Raw genomic sequence first — 20,224 nt, 5'->3', positions numbered from 1 at the left:
ACCAAATGGATTTTCTCTTTCGACGTAGATTCGTGTTGGGAAGGGATAACACTAGCTAGCAAACTAGGCAAGATGAATTAGTTCACATTTAATTTGGTGAAAAGTTGAATTTATAAATAATTAATGCAAATTCATTATTACCTTAAAATTGATGATTAGTTTTATAATTATTGAACCAATTACATTAATTAAAATGCGCACGTGATAGTCATGGACGCATCCGTATAATGTGGTGGGGCCATTTGAATCAATTTACGTTGGCAAAACACATCCTTATACGTTGAACAAATGTATTAATTTTTATAAATGTATTAATTTTTAATTCGTATAGTAATGTATTAATTTTTATAAATGAAATGAAGTTTTTTTCTAATTTTTGTACTTAGTTAAATATTCAAATAAATAAAAATGCATAGGGCGCGTCTTAGGGCTCCACATTGCAGGTGGGGTAGGAGGATAAAAATGATGACGTGGCGCGCCTTAGGGCGTCTCATTGCTAATGGCCTTATTTCAATAGGTTCTTATACAATTTTTTTCATTTTAGTAAGTCCTTATACTTTTATATTTGATATATTCCAATCTTTATTTGACGGAACCGTTAACTTTTTCGTTATAAAATAATATATCATATGTTAATTATTTAAATATATTCCACCTAATATCCTAGTTGGAAAATATGAACATAACATAAATATAAAAAAAAGATAAAACAAAAATAAAAAAATTAAAGAATTCCAAATCGTTAAAAGAAATTTGTTGTTAGATTATTTGAAGTTTGGATATTAATTTATTTGGAACCAAATACAATAAATTAATATTTAAACTCCAAATAATCAAATAACAAATTTCTTTTAACAATTTGAAATTCTTTAGTTTTTTTTGTTTTTGTTTTTATCTTGTTTTTATTTATTTATGTTATGTCCATATTTTCTAACTAGGATATTAGGTGGAATATATTCAAATAATTAATATATGATGTGTTATTTTATAATGAAAAAGTTAACGGTTTCATCAAATAAGGATTGAAATACATCGAATATAAAAGTACAAAGACTTACTAAAACGAAAAAATTAAATACTCCCTCCGTCCCAACTATAGTCCAACTAAGTTGAGACAAAATTTTTGGCCACGAAGATTAAAAAATTGTGTTGAAAAATAAGAGAGAAATAAAGTAGGAGAAATAAAAAGAGTAAAGTAGGTGGAGGAATAAGGTAAGAGTAATTAAATATTTTATTTTTCTATTAAAAAAGAAAATAACTCAACTTAATTATGACAAGAAATACGACTCAATTTAGTTAGACCGAAGGAAGTAATATATATGTAAAGTTAGGGGGGAAATTTGAGATTACAATGACATTTATTGGGCGGATCACGTGGTAGGGTGCTTGTTGGATTGGAATATTCAATGAAGTCCACGTGGCTCATATTCGTAGATTCAAGTGGGCCCGCAAAAATCAATAGACAAAGTTTAGAGTTAGTTTTCCTTGTTTGTCTGGTGAATATTTTGTTGAGTCATAAGTTCTTTAATATTCCAAAGTTTAAATGTGTCGCAGTTTGTTAGAGCATCCACTACGCGTCCCGCGCTGCTCGCGTTCCATCCCGGAGGGACGGTTCTGCCGCGGGACGCGTTGCAACGTTCGTCCCGTCCCGTAGCCCGTCCCGTAGCCCGTATCCGCGAGACAAGGGAGGCGCCGGCCCGTCACGCGCCCGGGCGACGTGGCGCGCCCCCGATGCATGCGTGACTCCCACTCGCTAGCCCGCGAGTGGGCGTCGTCACGGATGACGCAATAAATCAATTTTTTTTAAATCGAATTTAAAAAAAAAAATACTTTTTATTTATAAAAATTGTTTTTATATTTAAAAACAATTCTTACAAATAATTAAATACAAGAAATTCGTAATAGCCCACATATATTTGATGGGCTTGCGAATTTATGAAAGTCATTCTTGGTTGCTTCTCTTTTATAGAGACAACCTTGAATGTTTTATGTTCCACTTTCGATGTGGGACAAAGTCATTCTTGGTTGCTTCTCTTTTATAGAGACAACTTTGAATGTTTTATGTTCCACTTTCGATGTGGGACAAAGTCATTCTTGGTTGCTTCTCTTTTATAGAGACAACCTTGAATGTTTTATGTTTTACTTTCGATGTGGGACAAAGTCATTCTTGGTTGCTTCTCTTTTATAGAGACAACCTTGAATATTTTATGTTTCACTTTTGATGTGGGATAAAATCATTCTTGGTTGTTCTTCTTTTATAGAGACATCCTTGAATGTTTTATGTTTCACTTTCGATGTGGGACAAAGTCATTCTTGGTTGCTTCTCTTTTATAGAGACAACCTTGAATGTTTTATGTTCCACTTTCGATGTGGGACAAAGTCATTCTTGGTTGCTTCTCTTTTATAGAGACAACCTTGAATGTTTTATGTTTCACTTTCGATGTGGGACAAAGTCATTCTTGGTTGCTTCTCTTTTATAGAAACAACCTTGAATGTTTTATGTTTCACTTTCGATGTGGGACAAAATCATTATTGGTTGTTTCTCTTTTATAGAGACATCCAAGAATGATTTTGTCCCACATCGAAAGTGAAACACAAAATATTTAAGGATGTCCATATAAAATTGTATTTTAAATTATGTCATTTTTATTTTTTTAAGATTTTAATTATGTTTTTTTTAAAATTTTAAGTTGTATTTTTATTTTATGCTGTAATGTCGTTTTAATTTTAATGAATTGTGTTTGTTTAAATTGAATTGGGTTGGAAAAAAAAATAAAAAATGAAATTGAATGAATAGTAATTAAGGGACGGTTAAGGGACGGAGCGTTGCAGGTTCCGTCCCTTAGTTAAGGGATGGAGGAAAAAAGGACAGTGGGGCCCTCAAATAGTGGTCAAATAGTTAAGGGACGGTATAGAGACAGCGTAGTGGATGGTCTTAGTATTTCTGGTCGGCGGCATCACCAAACCATCCCACGTGTTCAGAATTAAGAACACTATTATGAAGCGTTTATTCATTGTGTGGGATCGTTAAGAATTAAGAGCACTATTATGAAGCGTTTATTCATTGTGTGGGATCGTTACATTAGTGTTGGATCATATTTTAATTTGAGTCGTTCCATCATAGTTGGATTATTTCATTTATGGTTGGATTATTTCATTTTTATTAAAAAATAGCATGGGTCATATAATTTTTACTTATTGAATACAAATTCGAAATAATTAAACATAAATAAGAAACTATAATTATATGTACACTTCAAAAAAAATATATTTCTCTCATCCTACTCTAAGTAGAACATTTCCTATTCAACACAGGATTTTATATATTTTTATTTTGTGAGTTGGGTGGACGGGTATCAACTTTCAACAACAATTGATGATTAGGGTCTGAACACTTTAAATCATTCAAAAATTCAACTAAATTTACCTTAGCAAAACTCATTTGACGGTGAATCAGAATTTGAAATGCTATCAGAGCTCAAACAAATCTCGACTATGATTGATGAAAAGAAATCATAAATAGATTAACCTCGTCAACCACCTCTAAAGTGGCAGCAAGTATATCACGATCACGCAAATAATCGATATTCCATTGTTCACAATCTATGTATAGAACAAAATAGTACAGTAACATTTACCATTCTTCTTAAAATATAGAGTAAACTGTACCAAATGGCCCTAACTTTTCGCTGTGTAACGGCAGAGGCCCCTAACTTTTAAAAATCCCACCAGAGGGATCTAACAAAATATGTAATCACAAATCGTGTATTTTCGGACCATAATACCCTCAGGGCTTGGAAGGGCAAAACCGGCCTTTTGTATGACCGCCACTGCTGCATGGACTGTTGATGGGACCTGCGAAAAGATTTGATGTGACTGCAAAGCATGGTTCTTGTCCCCTATTATTTTCAAACCCTCGGACCTGCATTGTAATTTCTAATTTTGTAGCCATTTCGCCAAAACAATTAGGCGGTAGTTTCTCTTTCATTTTTCCCTCCAATCCACTTTAACTGCATCATTTTCGTCTGCATAACCGTATCTCACCACAATTATCTACTAATTCTCGGAAAACGCCGCTGCCTTTCACGCCATTTTCATCAATGCCTCCAAAACGGAGATGAAGTTCCGGCCGTAGTTCTTCAAGGGGCAAAAAGAAGCCGCCAACGCCATCTTCTGCGTCACCATCACCTCCCGCATCACCTGGATACGGTAGAAGGGGTCGACCGGAGATAATCGACGTAGACCCAGAAACGTGGAGCATTCGCGATCCTCGGCTAGATTTCTTTGTTCCGGAAGACGAATATAGTAAGTTCAAATTTAAAATTCCAAGCAAGCGATTTTGACTGTGATTTAGGGCTCCGAAAATTGGTTGTTTTGTGAAATTATTTTGATGTCGTCGCGTTTGGGAAATTAGGACTTTATATGTGAAATTGTTTGGTTTAAATTTAGAAGTTTTCTAATTCTATACAAACCCCCTAACAGCGGACCATGTCGGGATGTTTTTCGTCGCTTTTCATCACGGAGGGTCAATCTTCGAAATCAATGGACAGAAGAAGTATGTTGGGGGGCAATTGACATTCTTCGACTATTACTGGATTCGCCAATTCGAGCTCTTAGATCTTTCCTCAATGGTGTTGCAGTTGGGGTACAATAGGAAAACCATCTGTGAGTTCTATTACGTTAATCCAATGTACAGTTATGGTTGTATGGGCGTAGACATAGGAGGTCCTTTGCTGCCCATTACGGACGATCCACACCTGGCCCATTTTCTCAAAGTCGCGGCTACTAGCACAAAGCTTGTTCACATTTATCTCGTGGAGCTGACAGAGGCGGCCGCCTTGCTCAAGAAGCGAAGGGAAGAAGCGGAGGAGCTTCTAAAATTTGTGAACGCTTGTAAAAAAACCACTGTGGTCATTGAAGAGCTTAACGAACCGGACCCAATTGTGCCGAAGAGTAAGAGTAAACCGAAAAGGAAGAAACATCAGCACGAGGAGCAGAGGAAACCATCGGCACCATTATTGATGCTTGAGTGGTACCCCAGGGATATCGAGTTTGAAGAGTATTTGACCAAAAGCTTAGAAGACAAACGTCGCGAATGGAAGACATTGCAACACGACCTGAATTCAATTTGACAATATAAAATTCAAATCAGCAATGCAAGAATTCAACACGGCCTGAATTCAATTTCGTCGAAAAGATAACACATAACACATAGCACAAAAACTAAAATTTCCGCCCAACTGTAAACTTCAACCAAGAACAGCAAAATTTTCCACATGCCCCGACTGTAACCCTACAACCATTAAATTCGACCAAGAATTGCAAATTAGTTTTTCAGATGCTAACCCTACAAAAAAAAAAATCAACCACCAATTGCAAAATAAAATTCCAGCTGAAATCACTTAAACCCTTGTGGATACCTTAAATTCAGCGAAATCCAGATGAAAACCCGTAATTTCCAGATGCCGAACAGATGCCGAACCAGATGCCGAACAAAATATAATCGCCTATTATGTTAGAGAGGGAAATATTTAAGACGAAAATGAAACGGATAAGGAGGGAAAGGAGAAAGAAAATAGGAGAATGTAATTATGACGACTATACTGTTTGACAAGACAGCCCCTGCACATGCAGACTATGTGCAGGCATAGGGAGCAGGTGTAGTACGTAAAAGGTCTAAACTGCCCTTCAGCCCATTTGGGCATTTTCGTCCGAAAAATGATAAAATATACACGTTTTGTGATTACATATTTTGTTAGATCTCTCTGGTGGGATTTTTAAAAGTTAGGGGCCTCTGCCGTTACACAGCGAAAAGTTAGGGTCATTTGGTGCAGTTCACTCTAAAATATATTGAACTTTGAAAATTTTGTTTAATTTTATCCTTCATCAAAATGTGTAAAATTTTTCACAATCCATACCATGTACTTAGGCCCAATATATCACTGGCCCATTGGTATCTGCTCAGTTCCAACACTATTCTGTATGTTTATACTTTATTATTTAAATTACATTTATGATTCCTGAAAGCGAGGTTATTAATTTTTATTGGCTTTGTGGTCATTACTTAGTAATAATAAATGTATTTTTGAATTAAAGCATATCTTTGTAGGAAAGATACGATTCTCTAACTGTAAGTGCCCATTGTAGACGACCTAGAGTTGTATCCTATCCTAGCCTAGCAAGCCTTCATCACCAACGATGAAATAATTAATATACTACTATCGTTTTATCCTTTATTAAGCATACTTATGGTTTGTTTGATTAATTAATTGCATGCAAACATGTGTTCTAACTGGAATTTTATTACTTGCACGAGAATTGTATTTTATGTAGTAGTACATTATTGTAACATGAAGATGGTCTCTTTAATGAAATTACAATATATAATTGGGGAAGGAATTGGCATGGTGTCTAATCATAATAACTAATTACTCCTAAATGAACTAAAAGCACAACTAGTTTGACACTGAAAAGAGGTATCTTTAAAAGGAAAAAAAAGCTTAATGAGAATAATATCTCCATTATGTCATACTTGACTTTATTAATATGGGATAAGAATTTAATTTACTGTTTGAAAGTTGCATTACCTAAATGGAAATATGCTTGTCTTATGCTTCGATTCTTGTACTAATTAGCTTCATGGAAAGGAAATTGGCATTAGTGTTGGTGGGAAACAAGCATCTAAGATTTTATTACTTCAAATTAAAATTATGTTTTGTACTTGTCTGTTATTTCTGTAATTCCATGGCCATTTGGCATTTAAAGATCAAATTAAATACAGCCATTTTCTTGTGCTTTAATTAGCTTGTGTAATTAATTAAGTCCATAGAATTTTGTTATACGTGACTGAGCATGCTTGCTTTCGATTTTTTATGTGTTATGGATAAGAATAAATATTTCAAGTAATATAGTACTTAGTATAAAGCACAACAAGAAAGCTAATATCACATTATTCAGATTATATCACAAAGACAAAAAAATGTTTGTCTACATTATATTTTTTTATATGTTCTATAATTTGAAAATCGTTTATTGGCCACATTCATGCAAGTAAATCAATTATAGTGATGTGACTTATACCTAAGATTGCTAAACAAATTAATACACAGACATATAAACTGTGTCATGCGTAGTTAGAATATTCCGCAGTTGGTAACTATGAGATCCTTAATTTAAATAAGAGAGGAAACTTTTAGATTGGTCTATTTTTTGTTTTCCTTGAAAACCAAAATGACGCTAGTAATATAAAATAACTTAAATATAGCTGTTTTTTTATGTTTTACTATTTAATAAAAGTGGAACTCTAAGAGCGTCCACTATAAGGTGGACGCGGCTATAGCCGCGAGCGGGGCGGTAGGCGCGGCTATTATAGTGGAGGGGGTGTCCGCTGCGAGGGTGGACGCGGCTGGTGGGGGGAGGGCGGCGGACGAGGCTTCGCCGCGAGTGGGGCGAGGACGCGGCGGTGGGTGTATAGGCGCGGCTATAGCCGCGGCTATTATAGTGGCGGATATCCTCCGCGGCTATAGCCGCATTTTTTGAATTTTTTTTTTTTCGTTTTTTCATCTATAAATACCACTCCCCCTCTTCCCCCACTCCCATTTTCATCTAGCCGAGGCCGGCAGCAGCGAGAAGAAGAAGAAGAAGAAGAAGAAGAAGAAGAAGAAGAAGAAGAAGAAGAAGAGGAAGACGAGGAAGCCTACTCCGACACCGAGTAGACGGTGCCGGAGTTTTGTAGTTGTATTTTATTTTAATTATTCGTCGTATAATTTTACCGGTTTGCAATACAACGAATATTCGGGCCTAATTACCTCGTATTCTAGTTATTTATACTACGATTCTTTAAATTACACTTGATTGAAACTAAAAAATATTTAAAAATGAAAATTGATTATAAAATTTGGGGGCTATTGGAGTTGTCCACTATAGTGGCGGAAATAGAATTTTGGGGCTATGGACAACAAAATTGGGGCTATGGACAAAAACTGGGGCGGGGCTATTGGGCGTGTCCACCTTATAGTGGACACCCTAAGTATGAGTGGTATGTTCTACTATACCATAAATACTTCTTTGGCTAGTTAATGATCATATATCTATGTGTAGTTCTCTTTTATCTATGTAGTTATAACCAAAGCTTCATCGTGTGATACGCTGACAATGACTGTCACATGAACTATTTCAATATCGAATGAACATTCGAACCAATTGTAAAACAGAGTCTCGATGATGATGTCAATGAGATCCAATTACCATTTAAGGTAAAAGTGAATCGGGACTCCTATTCGCGGACGGAGAGAGTAGTATAATAAAAAAAATTAATAAGACATTCATATATGTAATGATAATGCAAGAATACTTTTTTTATATATATAGAACTATACAAGAACAACCTCTTATTACTTGCCGTAGTGGAACACTACTCTTTATTTTCTGTTGTCAAATTTGGAACAAATAATTTTTTTATAGTACTATTTTTAACAAAGAAAAAATTCCAAAAGAATAGGCTAAAGTATTTTTTGCAAATATTCTAATTTTGCAACCAAATGCGACCTTGCACACGTGGCATAGGTATCCTGTAATTTTTTAATTTTTTTTTAAATCCTGTAATTCATCTAAGATCCGTTGCCCCTAGGTGTAATTCCCACTGGTTAATTAATAATTCTGGGTTTTTATCCAATAAACCCCTCAATTTTTTATTTATTGCATATCCATAGGACTACTAGCCTTTATCTAAAAAACAAAACTGTCATTCTTCACACCAAAAACTTTGGAAGATTTCTCTCTCTTATCACAGCACAGTCTCCTCCGACAAATCCTCTGCCTTCTACAGTAATGGCGGACCAATTTGCCCCTACCTCCTCCCCAACCCACCGAATCCGCTAGATTCTATCATCCTTTGCGAATAAAAGATACCGTTCCGATGAAATTCGTTTACCTCTCCTTTTTTCTGTTTTTTTAAGCACGTGCTATTTATTTCTGTACGGTCATGGAATTCGCCGAGGAAGTAGGCGAGAGCTCGTCGCCGCCTCGGAGCTACGGCAACTTTGGAGGAAACAACGATGCGATCAGGAATGATGTTTACAATCGCCTGATTGAGAATGGAAATGAGGAGGCGGTTAGTAATCCTCATTTCCTCGAGCAGTTGGAGGCTCACTTTAATAGCTTGCCTACTAGGTTTGTTAGCTCAACCGCTCTACTATTTGTTTCGATTGCTTTGCATTTTTTTGTCAATGCAGTATGTATAATTTGAGATTTTGGAAAACGATCTTCTCTTTATGTTTTCAATATATGTATTTATAGGTGTGTTATGTGTTTAGTGTGTATAATATGTAAGCATACTTGCTAAATTTTATTCAAACACATGCTTTGACATTGAGCTCGGAGGTAGGGATTTCAGTTGTATGAGGTAGTGTTTGACTCTTCTAGAGTTTGATGTTCTGTTCCACTTTTTAGGTACTTGATTGATTATGTTATTGTTAATCTGGTGCTGTGACTTAAGGGTGTGTTTGGTTTGTCTTATAACATCAGTTAGTGTGTGTTAAATGGAGTTATCAGATGTTTGGTTTGGCATTTATAGTTTTCGACAGGCCCAAGTTAAAGAGAGAGGCCCGCCTTAAATGTTCAGATAGTGCCATTTAGCATATCTTCCAAAATTGGTCTGATACATATCTGACTTGTTCATATTGATTGGAAATTTCCCCAATTAACCCCAAGCCTGCGATTTTTCTTGCCCAACAATTCAATTTGACGACATTTTCGCTCCTCTTCCTTCTTCGCGTCGGAGAAGACTGACCCAAGGAGAAAGCTCGCTAATTCCGGCAATGGCGGCAATTTTCAGTTGACGAGGTAAGCCTTTTCTGAATTAGCTTCCGATATGAACGGGTTTTCCCCTTTTCCGATATGAACGGGCACCCAAAATTGAATTAGCTTTTTCAGCAATGGATTAATGCCCTTGTTACATGAATTTGCTGAAATTATTGGCATCAATTATTTTGATCTGTTGAAATTTTTGTGAAATTTTGGAGAACCCTGTGAAATGTTGTTGTTTCATAGTTTATGTGGGCAATATGATGAAGATGGATTTCTCCTCCAGATGCTAACTTTTTTAGTTTGTATTCTGAATTTTTCTGAATTTTTCTTCCCCAAAAAGCTCAAATTGCTAAATTGCTGAATTTCAGAAATTGCTGAATTTCTTCCCCATTGCTGAATTGCTGAATTTCGAGCTTACCTCCTTCGAGAAAACGTGGTGCTTGGCTTTGAGAAAGAGTTTCAACCGATGAATGGTGAAGATGCAACCGCTTGTGTTAAAAAATGGGTGAAACATAAAAATTTCATGGGCAAAAATGTCTTTTTCATATCTCACTTTTGCTAAATGGGAAACCAAACATCAAATACCAAATATCAAGAAATGATAAATGGTAAACCAAACAAGGAGAATCAGTTTTTGTAACCTAAGAAATGGTTTAGCATTTCTTGCCCAACACCATTTCTTAACAAATGGTATATGATGAACCAAACATGCCCTAATTGATTTCTGGTATTGTTGTGGTTTTCAGTTATGGACTGGATATCAATATGGAAAAAGTGGAAGATGTGTTGTTACATCAAAAGCTTCTTGCTAGTGCAAAGGATCCTGACAATCGACCTGTTTTCCACATCCGTTTACTAGAGGTAAATTTGGCATTCTTTGCTACTCAATTCCGATCTTCATTTCCTACGTATCGGGTTAGCTTGACAAAGAAGAATCGAAAATTGAATGGAAAGTGGCATTATTTTTGTCAGTGTTTTTGCATCCTCGGGAGTGTAACATTAGTGGCTCATGGTTTGGTATTATTAGGATGTAGTCAGAACTCGTAAGCCAACAATTTTAAGCTCATGTGGTTTTTATGAACGAATTGACAGAGAACGAATAAGCAAATTGAGCCGCCTATCTGCATTAATTTAGTTATCAGTGAGCATCTCATTTCATTGATATGTTTCCGATGTATGCTCATTTTATTTAATTTTTTTGTACTGCTTAGCATGCTTGCACTAGAGATGATGATTTTGAAGGGGAACAAATTTCAAGTGCTCTTCCTGCCTCATTTCCACATTATACTAATAATGGTGTCCACTCGTCAAATGAAAGGTACTTGAGATATTAGGTTAATTGTAATGAATAGATTCTAGATTCCTCTTTTTCCTATAAAGGCATGTTCTTTTGGTATAATTGCACATGAATTTATATGTTGTTGTAAGCCTTTGCACTATTACTTTGCTTGGGAACAGGAATTCTGGGGGTGACTGTGAGACTTGTTCTAGGCTTGAGGATCTGAATCTGGATGTTAGGAAGGATTCTAATGACGTGAACAAGGAAATTTCTCCTGAAGGTTTTGTGCAAAGGTAGTTTTGCATTCTCTTTCATGATTTTTCACTTTTGGACTCTCAATGATGAAACTTGCGTTAGCATTTGGGACATCATAGGAGCTAATGTAGGTAGAGTACCACCCATTTTCAGCTCTTTATCTGTAGATAACAGATGGACAAATTGATATACATTGGAAACTTATTTCAAATGCTTGGATCCTGGCTTTTAAAAATTAGTACGAGTTGTCAAACATAAAATGGGCGAGTTTTTGTTTAGCTGAATCTGGAATTCTCTTTAAAACCATGATATGGATCCCAAGTTAAGATGAATTTTATGACATATGTGATGGACTGATGGCTCAGGACCAAGCATTCACAATTTACTTGTTATCATTGACAAACCAGGAAGATGTGTAAGATAGATTCTTACCTTGGATCACTTTGATGGACATTCCCTACTAGTCTACTGACTATAATAGGATGACCGAAAATCCATGTGTATTGCAGGGAGGAAGCATCATGCTTACCAATTCATGAGATAATATTTTCAACACTTGACAAACCAAAACTTCTCAGTCAGGTAAAAGAAGAGGGTTATTGCTACTTTAGTTATTAGTTTTCAGGCCTTATAATATGCACTAGTGCCACTTGTTGTGTTAGCTATCCCTGTTGAGGTAAGACAGATTATTTTCAATGATTTGGGAAGCACTTCATATTTTTATGTTACATGCGGTGGTATATTCACTTATGTTCATGCCAAATTTCTAAAATGGTGGTCTTAACTGTTTTGCAAATGAAACTTCAACACCTGGTGCCGGAGCACCTCTTATCATCTACTTTTTTAATATATAATTTATTTGTGTACTTTTATTTCCTTCTCTTTTCTCTTTGTTCTTCATATCTGCACTCGTATTCATTACTGTTTGTTTGTTATTTTAACAGCTAAATGCATTTGTTTTTTACCCCAATAATTATTCTCTTGTGACCAGCTATCTGCTTTGCTCTCTGATGCTGGACTAAATATCCGTGAAGCTCATGTTTTTTCCACAACAGATGGCTACTCCTTGGACGTATTTGTTGTTGATGGATGGCATTCTGAGGTATCCTTCTTAGCCTATCAAGCTTGTGAGATATGTCATGTTTTATATTGTAGGATTGAAGTGGTTTTCAGATCCCATATTGTTTACTTAGTTTAGTTCAGAGAGCTCAACAAATATTTTGAATATCCAGTCTCCTTGCCTCCCCTTTCTTTTAAAAAACTGCAAACCAATAAATTATTCTAAAAAACATGTTCACAAATAATATACTAATATAGCCTAAAGGGCTGAAAACATGATCCACACAACGACAAATGGAGGCAAGCCGGTGATTGACATTCATGGCATTTTTGCAATTTTGTGATAGTTTGTGCATTTAATTATAATTAGGAATAGTTCGACATTTTTGTTAACTTCAGTTGTTGCGTAGTTTAGCCTAATAAGTATGAACTCCATGCTAGTTAATTATAATAATTGTGTGTGTTCACAAAATCATGCAATTGAAGAAATGTATGATGTTCACAGGCTTGAGTGGCAATATGCATAGTGTTCCAATGTTTTTGCTTAAAAGTGCACTTGGCAGATGTAATTTTACATTATTATTTTTCAAGGATTTTGCCCAAATATTCCATACTTGTTACTGCTAAGTAGTGGCAAGCTTCCTTATGTTGAAATTGCTGACTTCTGCAATACTATGATTAGGATACGGAAGGATTATACAACATGATGAGGAAAGCAATTGCTGAGAGTGAGGTAATTAATAATCCATATTGTTTGCCCAGAACAGTGCATTTATTCACCTTGATCTGTTTCTTTTTTTTTTCAAATCTGATATGTTCAGTTCCAGTGTCCTTCTCTGTATGTTATGTTGCTCTAAATATTGCTTTAGTTCCACTGCCACCCTCCATTCTCTAAACCCAATATCTCGCTAGTTGCTTCTGTGCTCTCAGTTCAAGCCACCACAATTGGCATAAAAGCTTTTCTTTTCCTCTTCCTAAGATGATTGAGACTATTATCATGCATTGGCGCTTACAGCTTACTTTCATATGGTCATTGGGATTATTGTAAAAGATTCTGTTAATGCTATAAGGAAGTAGTGCATTTCGCTAGCTAATTTACTATTATAGATGAATATTTTTGGATCTTGTTTAATGGAGAAAGTATGCATCTGTTTGTTGAAGGATGTGGTAATTGAGAGTCTGGCCGATCTAAAGTCTCCAAGAAGAAAGTAAACTTGATGCGAAATGTTTGGACTCTTAATGATCTGTAGTAAGAGGATTGATATAGTTTTTAGAGGTCCTTCACTCTTTCAGATCAATTGGATACATCTAAAGTTATTGTAGTTGTAGGGGGGTATATCATTTTAGTCCAATTCTTTTGTGATGCAGGGTTGATCCTTATCTGCTTGGCTTTACTTTTATTCATCCTGTCATGTTTTCTTATGCGTGCATTCCTCAGCATTAACTCCGGAGTTTTCTTCCAAAAATAACTTATTATTAACATCTATATGGTTATGGTCACCTCACAAATAATCTGCCTTTAATTATCAAGGGATCATGGTCTGGTTCTTCACGATCTCAATCAATTTTGGAGAAAGCCATTGCTGCACAAAGAAATTCTGAAGATTGGGAAATCGATTGGCGATTGTTGAAGATAGGGGGAAAAATTGCATCTGGATCATGTGGAGATCTGTTAGTTCAATGCTCTACTCATTAGAATTTGTTCACTGATTGAGCCATTTTTTGCTTGTGCTTATATACCTAATATTCTCAATGACAAGGTATCGCGGAGTATATCTTTGTGAAGATTGTGCTGTCAAGGTACTGAGATCCGAGCATTTGAATAACTCTCTGGAGGCAGAGTTTGCACAGGAAGTTGCTATTCTAAGGTAATTATTATTGCAGACTAGTGTAATATATATTCTGGAATCAATTCATACCATGAATAGTATAGTAAATATAGTTGAGTCAAGAAGGTGTCTTGAAATTAGAATAATATGTTGAAATCCTTTTTATTTGGATGCAGACAGGTACAGCACGACAATGTTGTACGTTTCGTTGGTGCTTGCACAAAGTTGCCACATTTATGCATAGTGACAGGTAGTGTGCTTTGAAAAAGAGTACTAGCTAGCTTCGTCAGATATTTTCGTTTCTATAACCATGACAATGTTGTATTCTTCGTTGGCATTCTCGTATTGGTGGCTGTGCCTGTTGCATCAAAATAAACATGATTAGTTACTGATTTCTTTTTCAACTACTGTAGTGTGTAATGTCCCGATGATTTATTTGTGTTAATAACATTTCTAGAGTACATGCCCAGAGGGAGCCTTTATGAATATTTGCATAAAAATCATCCCTCGTTGAAGCTCCCACAGTTGTTGAAATTCGCAATTGATGTCTGCAAAGGAATGGAGTACCTACACCAGAAGGATGTTATTCACAGGGATCTGAAAACTGCAAATTTGCTTATGGATTCTTTCAGTGTGAGTTATTCATAAGAATTTAAATTTTCTGCTCTTTACTATTCATGTCTGATGCACCTTTATCTTCTTCTTGGATATAATGAGATTTTGGCATCCTTGGTACACTATGCAGTCCTTTTGCTATTGAAAGTTATGATTTGTTGATCTGTGCGATAATTTGTTTCAAGGTTGTTAAAGTGGCAGATTTTGGAGTTGCTCGGTTCCAGAACAATGGCGGGGTTATGACTGCAGAAACTGGAACATACCGATGGATGGCACCTGAGGTAGATCCATTTTCAATTCTTTTACGTTATTTTCCTTAGAGACGATTTATACATTCTGCAGCGGATATATGACATGTGGTTTGTTTTCTTTAATTTTTCGTTTGTTTAATTTTGTGAATCCATTGCTCATCATAATACTACAAATTGTGTCGTTTATGTCTTAATTCTGCAACCTAGGCTCGCTCTATCTGGTGAGCGGTTTCTTACCCATTTTTTCATTATACAGGTGATAAACCATGAACCGTATGACCAAAAAGCAGATGTTTTCAGTTTTGCCATTGTTCTTTGGGAGCTTGTGACAGCCAAGGTGATAAATTTTTGTTCAAGTTATAGTGATCTTCATGGCTTAATACAAGCAAGAATAAAGATGGATAACACAACTGGTTTTGTTGCAAAAGTCCCAAAAATTCTTACTATTTCGAAGAATTTTCATCAAATTTAATGGCAATGCTAAAGAATGAAAAACCAAAGGTTTCATAAATTGCATATGTCTATATTCATCTTTGCCTCCTCCTTTTTTACATTACAGGTACCTTATGATAACATGACTCCTCTACAAGCTGCCTTAGGAGTGAGACAGGTTCGTCAACTACTTCGGCCTTGATTATAAGTTTTGCACATTTCTGTTTTGACTTATTTCATGAACGAACTAGGGACTTCGACCGGAACTCCCAACGAATGCACATCCGAAAATAATAAGCCTGATGCAGAGATGTTGGGAAGCCGTTCCTAGCGAGCGGCCTTCATTCAGCGAGATCAGAATCGAGCTGGAGGCACTCCAGCAGGAAGTAAATGTGTGTGCAACAAATTCATGCTAAAACTCTTGAACAACACAACCTCATTGATGAATGATAGTATATTGCCAATTTTGCTGGATGCACCTAATGGCTGCTAACAATCAACATACAGTGGACGTGGTTCGATACTAACGAGTGAGTGCTTCTCTAATTCTCCTCATCGATTATTGATACGACTATAGAGGTAAATGGAGGAACATAAGTATATTTGTAATATAGATCATAGTTAGTATGATGCAGTTTTTTGGTAGGAAGCTAACACCAATTTCTGTACCTGTAATATAGATCATAAGTGAGTGGTTTCCACGGTTTCAGGAATGCAAATATATCCAAATTGGTATTTCACAAAAATTTGTGTCTAAAGCTTTGTTCATTTGATTAAGAAATGGATCTGCAAATAAGAGTTTTATTTAGCAACTGAGAAAATGAATTTATCTGTTTTATAATTAAAAAAAATCAAACGACGCCTGAGAGATTCGAACTCTCGCGGGGAAACCCCATGTACTTAGCAGGCACACGCCTTAACCACTCGGCCAAAGCGTCATTGTTGTAAGATATTGGTTACCAATGATTAATAAACACAATAATGTCACAATTTTATTATTAGGCGAATTCTATAAAAAATTCATCAAGTTATTATCCATTATGCAACTTTGAAAATTATAGTATTTAAACTCACAATTTAAGCATTTTTCTTAATTTTCTCATAATCAAAATAAAATTTATGCGTGGTATTTCATTTTTTGTATGTCATATTAGATAGTACTCATTTCGTCCCCAAAGAATATGCACTTTTGATTCGACATGAGTTTTAATATAAAATTGGTAAAGTAAGAGAGATGTAGAGAAAAAAAAGTAATTAAAGTATTGTTAATGGAGAATGAGTTTTACCTTATTAGAGAGAAAAGACTTTTAAAAAAAATAAAAGAGTGCATATTCTTGTCGAACAGAGAGAGTAGTATAATTTCATTCAAACAGTTTTCAAGAAAAAATTGGAATTTAATTTAAAATTCAAGGTTTTCACTATTTTCAAAATTGCGGGACAATTCAAAAATTACACGAAATTAACGGCTCATAGTCGAATAGAAATTTCAAACTCTATGGGCTGTCTTAAGATGGAAACAATTTAACCATACGTCTATGGAGGCTTTTTCTTACCAACAAAACAAATAAAGTAGTTAGGAAATTAAAATCTTTGTTAGGAAAATTAAATATTGTGGCCCAAAACGTTTCTGCTTTGAAGCATTCAAAAGTAAAAAATTTCGTAAAGGTAAAATTGACAATACAAATAAAGTAATTTCGAAACCGTTATTCTATAAAATTGACAATACAAAAATTATGCAAATTATATACATGTATATTTATAAATAAATGTTATTGAATCTTTTTTTTCATGAATTTTGGCATGCAATAGGTCCACGTCAAAGTAGGTGAAGTCCATGCATCCTCTAACCAATGTTTAATCAAACAAATTATTCAAGTTCAACGTCAAATAAATGATTGATGATGACTCATATTGTTCTCTTCTTTAACTTTAGATACAAGATGTCTTTTACCTACATTTTAATGTCTCGTCGCTTACCGGAAATCTTGTAAGCGTAAGTTTTCAAAACTTCCATAGATAGATCATACTCCATTATTCCGCTATTATTTGTCATTAGTTCCCTTTTCAGTCCATTTATCAATATTTGTTATATTTACTTTTTGGAGTATTACATTTGGTAGTGAATCACAAATTGTACCAATTCATTTATTTTCAGTCACATTTTATTATATATATAGTATTATACGAAAGTAGAATGAACCTTTTCCACTAATATTACTTTACATTTTTAAAATTCGAGTTAGGTCAATGTGTGATAACAAATGGCAGACAGAGGAATATAGTACTTGTATTCCGAATAGCTTGCAAGTAACCAGCTTGATACGTAACATACTATGATACAGAACTGATCCAAGAAAATAAATACTCCCTCCATCCCCAAAGAGTATATGAACTTTGGGTTCAATACGAGTTTTAATAAATAAGAGGGAAAATAAGAGAGGGAGAAAGGATAGTGAAAATAATGTTAGTGGAGAGTGAGGTCCACATTATTATAATGGCATAAGTGTTAGGTAATGATATAAGTTGTAAATAAAATGATGTGTAGGGGTAGTATGTTGTTTGAATTTTAAAAATTATAAAATTTATATTCTTTAGAGACGGACGAAAAAGGAAATAGTTCATATTATTTGGGGACGGAGGAGGTATATTATCAGTCGAATTTATTACTTTGAATTTTGAAAATTCTACCATCTAGGTGGTCCTTAACGGTGTACGAGTGGATAAGAATTTATTGATAGCTAAATATTTCTTGTTTTTTTTATTGTGTGATAAAATTTCTCCCTGCTTTCGAGAATTGACTAAATATTCCTTCCGTCCACAGTAATTGTCACTCTGATTGTGGGTACGAGTATTAAGAAATATAAAGAAAAGTTGGTTGGAAAAGTTAGTAGAATGCGAGTCCCATTTTTTTATATTATATTAGTTTTATAATAAAATGTGAGTTTAATGGAATGTGAGACCTACTTACCATTTATGATAAAAATGAAGTGTGATAATAATTGTGGGACGGACCGAAATGGAAAAGAGTGACAATTATTGTGGGACGGAGGGTAGTTCAATGTGAAGGTATCCTTCGCCACCTAAAAAAACTTGTTTAATAGGAGTATAAATTAAATTACATGTATTATTGTGATGGAGGGAAAATAACATCAGTAAAATTTATAGGTAATTAATCCTACTATTTTGCAATATATTTTCTAGCAAAATATATTGCAAAATACTATAAATCATGGTTGAAAAGTCTTACACTCCATTATTTCAATCTACAGAACGGCTGATGTTGAGAAATCAAAATATTCTCATTTTTACTTTACTATTTAACTATTTTAACTATTTATTACTCTCTTCAATGTATTGAAAATGACTTATTTTCTTTTTTGGATTGTCTCAACTAAGATGACTCATTACTAAAAATGAAAAAAAAAATCTCTACTTTATTCTCCTCCTACTTTACTCTTTCCACTTAACACACAAAATAAAGTCGTATAAAATCCCGTGCAGCCCAAGGAAGTGGTCATCTTCTATAGGATGGAGGGAGTATAATTTTTTCAAAACGAATGAAAAAAGAAGGAACTCTAACTTTTTTGGGATACATGGAGTATATAATAAGATACATTGAGTAGCTAGAAAAATGATGGTAGAATTTTTTTGAGAGAATATTGATGTTGAAGAACATTACAATAACAAAAATAAACTCGCAAAAAAGACATGCATATGTTCCCATGCAATATTAGTAATTAGCAGTAGTATACAACATATGTAAAGTCCAAATTCAGTTAATCCCTCTCACAATCTTTTTAGGAGGCCTTGTTTATGATCTTTTCATTTCTGCATGCAACATGTTCACGCCTCCCTCAAATTATTACTACTATTTAATTAGGCATATATAGTAAGGATAGATGATGACTCGTAGTATCATATAGTTAGTACTAGTAGGAATATTACCTTTTTCCTCTAACTAGTAATGAGGTGAGTTGTATATGTTAACTGCTGGTGATGGTGGTGAAGATTCGTAAACATATGGTTTCGTTTCTGCGGAGGTGGAGGTGATGTGGTGGTGATTTGTACTCGTTAATGCTTCTTTGGTGGTGGTGAATTGTACTCGTTAAAATATAAAGTTAACAGTCATTTATATCTAATCAAAAACTAGTCTTACAAAGTTTTATTTTTTTTTTCAATTTTCACAATCATGCACAAAATATCATCTTTTACGATAATCAAGATGACGTGTTTCATTAAATTAAGTGTATTTTTTCTTTTATATTCCTTTATTTTCTCATTTCTCTTCTTATTTTATTGATATGTTGTCATTTTTAATATCACAAAAAGATTTCAATTTGTGCATGGATGAGACAATTCAAAAAAATTGAAACTATATGATTTAATGTTCCAATTTCAAAGTTTAAGGGACGTACCAGAATTTGAAAACTTCGTGATTTAAATGACTATTATCTCTAAAATATAATAGGAGTACTACTCTCTCCATCTCACAAAGTTTGTCTCAGTTTGACTCGATGCGCGTTTTAAGAAATTGTTTGACTTTGTACTGAATGGAGATGTGTAATGGAATAAAGGTCTCACATTGGAGAGATTGAAGAATATATTTAATGTCTATTTTGGGTAAGATTTCAAGTGGGATAAACTTTATGGGACATACGAAAATGATAAAATGAGATAAATTTTGTAGGATAAAGGGA

At 34.6% G+C, this 20,224-nt stretch overlaps 1 protein-coding gene and 1 non-coding gene across 6 annotated transcripts; one reads left to right on the top strand and one right to left on the bottom strand.

Annotated features, from left to right (window-relative positions):
- The first annotated feature begins 8,741 nt into the window (after nucleotides 1-8,741).
- On the top strand, nucleotides 8,742-16,273 carry LOC121782598 (serine/threonine-protein kinase STY46-like). Of its 5 annotated transcripts, XM_042180510.1 has the most exons (17): nucleotides 8,742-9,171; nucleotides 9,712-9,843; nucleotides 10,176-10,415; nucleotides 10,554-10,668; nucleotides 11,019-11,125; nucleotides 11,266-11,379; nucleotides 11,851-11,923; nucleotides 12,333-12,443; nucleotides 13,083-13,133; nucleotides 13,932-14,071; nucleotides 14,161-14,268; nucleotides 14,406-14,479; nucleotides 14,687-14,862; nucleotides 15,030-15,125; nucleotides 15,352-15,432; nucleotides 15,655-15,705; nucleotides 15,779-16,273. In XM_042180510.1, the coding sequence occupies exons 4-17, from the start codon at nucleotides 10,573-10,575 to the stop codon at nucleotides 15,941-15,943; spliced, it is 1,443 nt and encodes a 480-aa protein (XP_042036444.1). In that variant the 5' UTR covers nucleotides 8,742-9,171; nucleotides 9,712-9,843; nucleotides 10,176-10,415; nucleotides 10,554-10,572; the 3' UTR covers nucleotides 15,944-16,273. The 5 variants fall into 5 exon arrangements, with proteins under 5 accessions (XP_042036444.1, XP_042036447.1, XP_042036446.1 ...); XM_042180513.1 differs by lacking the exon at nucleotides 8,742-9,171 and having other exon boundaries at nucleotides 9,183-9,843; nucleotides 14,786-14,862; XM_042180511.1 differs by lacking the exon at nucleotides 8,742-9,171 and having other exon boundaries at nucleotides 9,185-9,843; nucleotides 10,176-10,280.
- A 110-nt stretch (nucleotides 16,274-16,383) lies between these two features.
- TRNAS-GCU lies at nucleotides 16,384-16,465 on the bottom strand. Its single transcript has one exon. It is a non-coding gene; the product is annotated as a tRNA-Ser (tRNA).
- Nucleotides 16,466-20,224: the final 3,759 nt, after the last annotated feature.

The sequence above is a fragment of the Salvia splendens genome, chromosome 20 (genome assembly GCF_004379255.2).
Source record: "Salvia splendens isolate huo1 chromosome 20, SspV2, whole genome shotgun sequence".
In the NCBI taxonomy this organism is placed as follows: Eukaryota; Viridiplantae; Streptophyta; class Magnoliopsida; order Lamiales; family Lamiaceae; genus Salvia; species Salvia splendens.
This window is presented reverse-complemented; position numbering and strand designations above follow the sequence as displayed.

What these genes read in the sequence shown, in the direction of transcription:
- LOC121782598 (XM_042180510.1), top strand. Translation starts at nt 10,573, where the DNA reads ATGGAAAAAGTGGAAGATGTGTTGTTACATCAAAAGCTTCTTGCTAGT. An exon ending in AACCAAAACTTCTCAGTCAG is followed by an intron (nt 11,924 to 12,332) that starts GTAAAAGAAGAG and finishes TCTTGTGACCAG; the next exon opens with CTATCTGCTTTGCTCTCTGA. An exon ending in GGGAGCTTGTGACAGCCAAG is followed by an intron (nt 15,433 to 15,654) that starts GTGATAAATTTT and finishes TTTACATTACAG; the next exon opens with GTACCTTATGATAACATGAC.